Genomic DNA, 8,304 nt, shown 5'->3' on the forward strand with positions numbered 1-8,304 from the left:
CTCTGTAGACCAGGCTGGCCTCGAACTCAGAAATCCGCCTGCCTCTGCCTCCCGAGTGCTGGGATTAAAGGCGTGCGCCACCACGCCCGGCTTAAACATTTTCTTAATAGAAAGAAATGGATTAACTTAACTGGTATCTACTGTTACAGTGTGTGTATAATCATATATAATCTGTCAGGCAAAGGATGCTGCATATAATTTCACTAAGAACATAGGAAAAATTAGGAAATTCATCACATGTAACTCATCTTCATAGCTAAGCTTATGGAAGTTTGATGAGTAACTTGTTAATGTTTTCATATAGGAGTTTGGATAAAGAGAGGGCAGTGCTACTGCAACGCCGGAAAAGAGAAAATATGTCAGGTATGTAAAACAGACCTGTTCTAAATTCAAATTACTGTGATTTAGGAAGTGGTCTGAATATTTTTAATTTGATATAAAAACACCTGATTTTTTTTTATTTTTAAAAAATTAAAAGAAAATTTTTGTGTGTGCATGAGTGATTTGCCTACATGTATGTCTGTGTAGCATGTGTGCCTGGTGCCCACAGAAATCAGAAAAGGGTGCATTAGCCCTAAAACTGAAGTTATGGACAGTTATGAGCCCCATACGTGTGCTGGGAATGGAACCTCAGCCCCCTGGAAGGAGCAGCTCATATTCTTAACCTCAGGGCTCTCCCTCCAGCCCCCAGTGCCTTGTTAATGCATTTTGTCTGTATGTCTTCATTATAATCTCAGGTATAGATCTTCGATTATAGAATATGCACGTTCATATTTTAAGAAACATAATAACTAGAACAAAGTAAATAAAAAGCTAAAATCACTTTTTGTACTCACATGTAGTAGATAATCTTTAAAGTATGTTGGTTGGAATAATGATCCATTAATTTACCATGTAAGATAGTATTTTTTTAATTTTTAGGATACTATTTTTTGAATTTTGTATATGCTGCAATTTTTATGTTTAGGATTTTTTTTTTTTAATTTGTTTTTGCTTTTTTAGATAGGGTCTTTTCTATGTAGCCTGGGTTGGCCTGAGCTCCCTTGCCTAGGCTGGTATGATAGGGTATGTAGTGCACAATGCAGGCTTGGCTTATACCATGTGATATTCATATTTCCTCCCTCCCCTCTCTCCCCCTCTTTCTCCCTCCCTCCCTCCCTCCTTCCCTCCTTCCCTTCTCTCCCTCCCCCCCTTCTCTCTCTGTCTGCCAGGGTAGTGGGCGTTGGGTTTTTGTTGTTTTTGTTTTTGTTTTGCCTTTTTGGAGACAGAATTTTTCTTTGTAGTTCTAGCTGTTCTGGAACTGTGTTCTGTAGATCAGGTTGGCCCTGAATTCAAAGCTCCTCCTGCCTCTGCCTCTGCCTTAGTGCTGGGATTAATGTTGGACTTGCACGTGTAGTCCTTCTGCTTCCCAAGGACAGGGGTTAAAAGTGGATGCCAGTATGCCCCAGCTGTCCACCTTTGAATTTTAGGTTAGGACCTGTACAAGCAGTTGTGAATAATCATTGTTTTATTCAGCCCTGCTCTTTGATGGACACTGGTTTCTTTCCCATGGTTTTGTTTTTTAGTTGTGAAATTTTCCTTTGATTAAACAATAGTGCATAAATTTGCCTTTGTGCTATGGAATGACAGGCTCAACTTTTTAGTGAATATATAATTTTTATAGGTATGACCCTAGAAAATTTGAGTTGCATTAGTCATGTGTACTCGTTTCCCCAGATCAGCGAGTGTGTCATCAGACATCCTTTATGAATTATGTATGTGTGGGAAAAGCATTTAGTTTGCATTTCGGTGTATCTTTCCAGTGAATGATTGAAGTGAGAAAATGAATTTATTCTTTACGAACAAGGAAGTAATCCTTTGTCAGGTGGAGTGTTGCTTTCTTATCCTCCTTGAAATGCAAGTGTTAAAGTGCTCTGACTTTGTTTTTCATTAAAGATGGTGATACCAGTGCAACTGAAAGTGGTGATGAAGTCCCTGTGGAATTATATACTGCATTTCAGCATACTCCAACTTCAATCACTTTAACTGCTTCCAGAGTTCCCAAGGTTACTGATAAAAGAAGGAAAAAGAGCGGGGAGAAAGAACAAAACTTTTCAAAATGTAAAAAAGTACGTTTTTGCCTTTTTATTTCAGATGAGTAGATAGGAGCTAAATGAGGAAGCTGAGTTACAGGCAAGCCATGACTACAGGGAGGCCAGGGAGAGCAGCTAAATGGATGGAAAGATGTAGCACATTTGTGTTTTAAAATGTTAAGCAATCTTATTTAAAACTTGCAATGCATGTAAAGACTGGCATGGACTCCAGGAGACATTGCTCATTACTTTGGAATCACTGTTCTAACAGATGAATGACAGACACTGTAAATGCTTAAGTGAAGCAGAGCAGACTGAGAACAGAAAGAACAGCCTTATATTTAATAACTTACTAGGTAAGGAAGCATACAATGATGACTTATAACTGCTTGTAACTTTGAATAATAATCACTTTTAATAAAGGCTTCCTAGTTACTGAATTTCTTATTTTTCTTTTAGATTTAATGGCAGGCAACAGTTTATAGACTATGTTTCCTTAATTTGTTTATAACAAATTCCCAATGATGGCAAGTGAAGTCATAGTTCTATCAGATTGTAAAGTGAAGGCATTTTATCAAGTATTTTTTCTATGTTTTGATAGAGAAACATACACTATTTATTATTACTGTCATGTAAACATCATTAGGTTACACTTGTCTACAGGAACATAATCTATAGTGTTTTAGTCAGAATCAGTAACTATGCCATGTGTAACAACTGTGTGTGGGTTAGACAAGTTCTCATAAACCTGTGTATGCATCCTCTGTAATCATACCATAAGGACAAAAGAGCTTAGTAATGCAACTCTAATAACGTGTCCCTGTTAGTTAATGTGAAAATATTTTTCACATAGGTAAAAAGACTTTTCATATTGAGTCTATTATTACTGAAGAATCGAAGTGTATTTACCATTCTAGACAGTTGGCTCCTTCTACACTCAGCAACAGTTTGTCGTCACATCCCAACCACACTGCATAGCTCACCTTTCAAACAGTCATGCATCTTGTTTTCTTGTACACTGAGCTGACAGGAGTGTTGCTTGTCTCCAGCAAATACAGATAGAGCCTGGCAGTGGCCTCAAGCCTGGGATCTCAGTGCTCAGTCCCACCTCACCGTGCTTTGCTCATCTCTGGAGTTCACAGAGAGAGCACGGCTTTTCCTGTAGCTGTAGTATCTGACTGTGGTTTACAGGACGGTAACTCCCTGATAGGTTATGTAATTGAGGCTGTTGGGTACTGTGCTTTGTGAGACGGTAGCTTTGTTACTATATGAAAGGTATTTAGAAATTGGATCCTGGCACATTTATTTTACACAGTTTGGTTTAATAAAGCATAGATTATTGCATGTATTCTTTGGGTGAAATGACAAGTGAGTATTGAATATGAATAAACCTGGGTCTTGATTGTATCATTTATCTTAGAATATTGCTGTAAATTATAAATAGTACTTCCCCAGACATTGTCATCAGTACTTGACAGCAATTACAGAGTTAAGAAAATCCAAGGACGGGGCATAAAACTCCTCACTCTGTGTTAGTTTTTAATATGGGGGCAATGACCAATACAAATATATAGCAAAAGAATTTAGTTTTACTTTGTACTATGCCTATTCTTATTCAATTGTTGAAAATGAATTGAATTCATCATAAATTTTTGAAGGGATAACTGTTTTAGAATATTTATTAAATCTAAATTAGGTATTGTTAGCATTTCAGTAATTCAGGTTTGATATGGAGTGTTAACATTGACACACATAAAGACATTCACTATGACTGCCTTACAAGGAAGAGTTTAGTGACAGCACAGGTTAGTTTTGAGTGTCCTCATATTAAAAAGCTGAAAGAGTTGTTAGAAAGTTTTAGAAATTAGAGCATTCTGGATTTTGAATTATGATTTTCAAATTACAGTTTAATCTAAAATCTGTCAGTAGAAAAGCAGTAAGACTGCTAGGCTCAAGTATTGTGGGTAAGTGATGCTCAACTTGTTCCATTTTCCTTTTCCAAAGAGTCAACAGAGAAGTAACTATTCCCCAACAAACCATAGCGCCTTGGAATTTAAACCTAGTGGTTAAGTAAGCTAATGAAAAGATCTTGGGACATCCCACCTAATTACAAATCTTCACTCTTTTTGTTGTTTTGTTTCTGAGACAGAATCTTATTGTGTGGTCTTGGGTGGCCTAGAATTCACTGAGATCCACCTGCCTCTGCCTTAGTCCTGAGATTAAAGGTTCTGCTACTATGTGTATCAAATAGCATTTTTCTTTGTGTTTTCTTCTACACCAAACTTGTCTAACTTCCTTGATAGTGTGTGTGTATCTGCCTGCCTGCCTGTCTGTCTGTGTGTCTGTCTGTCTCAGCAACTTAGGCTCTGAAATCTGTAATTGTACTTAGTCTTTGATAATCAAACTTATTCTCAATAGCTCTATTGAGTTTTTGGTTGAAAAAATATTAGTATATCTTTATTCTTTTTGTTATTTCAAATTGAGTCCAAGTCTCCACTCTCTTGTAGCATAGCAGTTCATTTCACCTATATAATTGATACCTGCAATTTGGTGATTATAACATTTATCACATAGAATATTTGGAAGTTTTTATCTTAGCACTATTTTATACATACTTTATTGTTCTGTATACTTAAAATTATATTTGTAGTAGACTTTTGGTGTAACTCTATTCACTTCATATTTCCCCTTGTTCTAGCTTTATTGTTATTGCCAGATTATCTCACTTCAGCAGAATGCTTTAATGAACAGGTGATTCCTGCTTTTTATATCCAAGTTAGAAAAAAAAAAAAAACTAATTCAGTTCCATGCTTATTTTAGGCCTTTCGTGAAGGATCTAGGAAATCATCAAGGGTTAAGGTAAATACATTTAATTAAGGCATTATTATTAACTAGTGCTAGATCAAGAGCTTTAGAGGTTTCTATTAGTCTATATGCTGTGTTGTTTGGTAATTCACTGCTTTTAAAATAAGTAAAGCCTTAAAGTTCTAAGTGGATTAATAAGTCAAATCAGTTTATTGATGTTGTTACAACATTAACAAAAAGAGGGAGATATATAAATTTAAATATTACAGTTGGAGTTATTGGAATTCCATTTGTCACTGTATTGCATGTTTCTGATACTACTAAAATGTATTAGTATATGCTACACATTAACCCAGAGGCACATTGAAAATTGTACAGTTGGAATTCTGAGTTAGTCAAGCAGAACAGTGGACTATACAACCACCATAATCTCTTACTGTTAACACAGGCTAGTCATGTGGACCTTGAAGTAGTTAGCATACATTCTTAAGGTTTTGGATGCTCAAATGCCCATCAGAAGCAAGGCTCTTCATCCCTACTTTTCCCATAAACATAAGTTTTACTTAGAAAGTTACCTTTATTATATAAAAAGTGACACTGGAGCCAGGCGTGGTGGCACATGCCTTTAATCCCAGCACTTGGGAGGCAGAGGCAGGCGGATTTCTGAGTTCGAGGCCAGCCTGGTCTACAGAGTGAGTTCCAGGACAGCCAAGGCTACACAGAGAAACCCTGTCTTGAAAAACCATAAAAAACAAAAACAAAAACAAAACAAAACAAAAAAAAGACAAAAGTGACACTGGAAATATGGAAATTTTGTCAGTCTTAAATAACAACCCTTTTACTCCAGTAATTCTTGAATAAAATTTATAAGACTAGAAAGCTATAAAAGAGCTATATTTATTATATATGTGTATATAATCAAGTTATTAGTATTTTATTGCAGGCACAGATACTTTAAAAACTAAATATATTCCTTTAGTATATAATGTTGCAGCTCACAAAATCTTTTCTTTGTCTAGTAACAACTGATTGATAATGAAATATGTATGTATATACATAAGATATCCATTCAACATATTCTAATACTTTTTTTGTACTACTGGTCATTTAAGGCCTTTTACATACTAAGCAAGCATTCTACTACTGAGCTCCATCCCAATTTCACATAAAATAACAACCTAGTAGTTGATTAGCTTATTACAGTGTATTGTTCATTGTAGAAAGTAACTGGTAAAGGTTATATTTCTGTGGTACATTTTAGTGATGTTCTTTCGGGGACACCCCCAAACCCATGTTTCCCCAGTATTGGACATTGAACCTCTCAGTCTTTGTGCATGCTAGCGAAACACTGACCACTGAGCTGTATGCTCACCCTCTTTTCGCTTGTTATTTTTGGGACAGGGTCTCACTATGTTGTCCGGTGCTGACCTTGACCTCACTGTGCCTTGAACTTAATCCTTTTATCTCAGTATCCTTAACAGCTGGAGTTTGCAGGCCTGCCCTACCTTTCAGACTCGGTTTACAAATGGAGAGATGGCTTAATGTTTTAGGAGTACATACAGATGTATTGAAGTTAAAGTGAACGCGTTTGCTGCTATGAAGTAGATATTGGTAGTCTGGAGAATCAGAAATTTCACATGCTAGCTGGGTTTTGTTGTTTTTGGTTTTGTTTTGAACATTAGCTGAAATTGATCCAAATTTTAAGTGTTTAATTTGATGTCCTTAAATTGGCTACCATAGTGATAGTGACACTTGGAGTTCTGCTATTTCAGTGTCACTCAGCCTTTATCAATTTCCAACTACTTTTCCTGATGTGTAACATACGATTTTAATAGGCCCATTTATGACCTTTTAATTTGTTCAGCTTAGATAGGCAATCACTATAGCTTTATATCCTCTTATATAAATTATTTGTGTGTGTGCATGTGTGCTTGTACTTAAATTCAAATAGTAATCCTATTTTTCTGTGATTTTAGGGTTCAGCACCAGAAATTGATCCTTCATCTGATGGTTCAAATTTTGTATGGGAGACAAAAATCAAAGCATGGATGGATCGTTACGAAGAAGCAAATAATAACCAGTATAGTGAAGGGGTTCAGAGAGAGGCACAAAGACTAGCTCAAAGACTCGGTAGTGGGAATGACAGCAAAGACATGAATAAATCAGAATTGAGTACCAACAACTCACTCTTCAGACCTCCTGTAGAGGTGTGTATCACTCGTCAAAGCCTTAGGGAACTGCCTCTGTATTATGTATATCTTTAGTTAGACTGAATAACTGATTTAACTTACACATTTACTGATTCTAGAGCCATATACAGAAGAATAAAAAAATTCTGAAATCTGCCAAAGACTTGCCTCCTGATGCACTTATCATTGAATATAGAGGGAAGTTTATGCTGAGAGAACAGTTTGAAGCAAATGGATATTTCTTTAAAAGGTATATTCATTTTTTCATGTTGCTTTTTGAGAGTTAAAAGTTTGGGGCTTTTTAAAAGATGTTTTCATTTTATAACCCAGGTTGGCCTGGAACTTTTCATTCTTACTGCTCTGGCCTCCCAAATGCTGCATTTACCAACCCCAAGAAAAGGAATGTGTGTGTGTGCATGCACATACATACAGGATGTCTATATGCATCTGGGGGCATGTTTATTCCATGACATCTATGTGGAGGTCAGAGGGCAACCTCAGTTGTCAGCTCTAACCTTCCACCTTATTGAGACCGACCGACCGTCTTTGTTGTTCACCCCAAGCTAGCTGGCCTCCAAGCCTCCAGGGACTGCCTGCCCCTACAACTTGATATAGAAGCACTGGAATTACACCATGTCCTGCTGTACCTAGCTTTGTAGATGATAAGGATTCTAATTCATATGAGGGTCCTTACATTTACATGGCAAATGATTTTTCTTCTGAGCCATCTCCTAGTCCCTCACTGAGGTTTTAGTACTGGGCTAAGTTGCCCTGTGTGATTCCCTTCTCTCCCCTCCCCTCCCTAATATCCTTTCATAGTATACTAGCCTACTATACTCTTTTAGTATAGAATGGCTAACATGCCAGTGATAACTTTTGTAGTGTGACAACATGTAAAAATCTATTTCAAAGCCTCTTGCTTATTTCTATATTGCTGAATACTAAAAGTAAGCCACGTTGAACAATTAAAAGCAAGATTGCTTAGCTATATAGGTTGTGGGTCAGGGATTTCCGTTCTTTAAGATTCTCTAGAGCCCTGCCTCCACTACCTAAGCTGCCTCCTTCCCTACTACTTTCTAGAACCTGAAAAGGATTTGGTGGCTAAAACTGAAACTCCCCTTTATTAGACAGGGTTAGTTATGTCCCTGTGCTGCCACCACCACTTTTAACTATGCTCTGTTGATGTTGGGGTGGTTTTAGAGGCTTTTTTGTTTTGTTTTTTTTGTTTTGTTTTGTTT

The 8,304-nt window shown here is 36.8% G+C and overlaps 1 protein-coding gene across 5 annotated transcripts in view; it reads left to right on the forward strand.

Moving 5' to 3' along the window:
- The window catches only part of Kmt2e (lysine methyltransferase 2E), a 69,492-nt gene that overhangs the window by 37,146 nt on the left and 24,042 nt on the right, over positions 1-8,304 (forward strand). For all 5 annotated transcript variants that reach the window (XR_003843013.1, XM_021188297.2, XM_021188289.2 and 2 more), the window contains 5 exons: positions 305-363; positions 1,936-2,108; positions 4,893-4,931; positions 6,854-7,084; positions 7,186-7,316. Coding sequence is in view for 4 of the 5 variants with exons in the window: in XM_021188297.2 (XP_021043956.1) it covers positions 305-363; positions 1,936-2,108; positions 4,893-4,931; positions 6,854-7,084; positions 7,186-7,316 (633 nt within the window). In the remaining variant the exon portion in view is untranslated. The remainder of the gene's footprint in view (positions 1-304; positions 364-1,935; positions 2,109-4,892; positions 4,932-6,853; positions 7,085-7,185; positions 7,317-8,304) is intronic.

Source organism: Mus pahari, chromosome 2 (assembly GCF_900095145.1).
Source record: "Mus pahari chromosome 2, PAHARI_EIJ_v1.1, whole genome shotgun sequence".
NCBI lineage: Eukaryota > Metazoa > Chordata > Mammalia > Rodentia > Muridae > Mus > Mus pahari.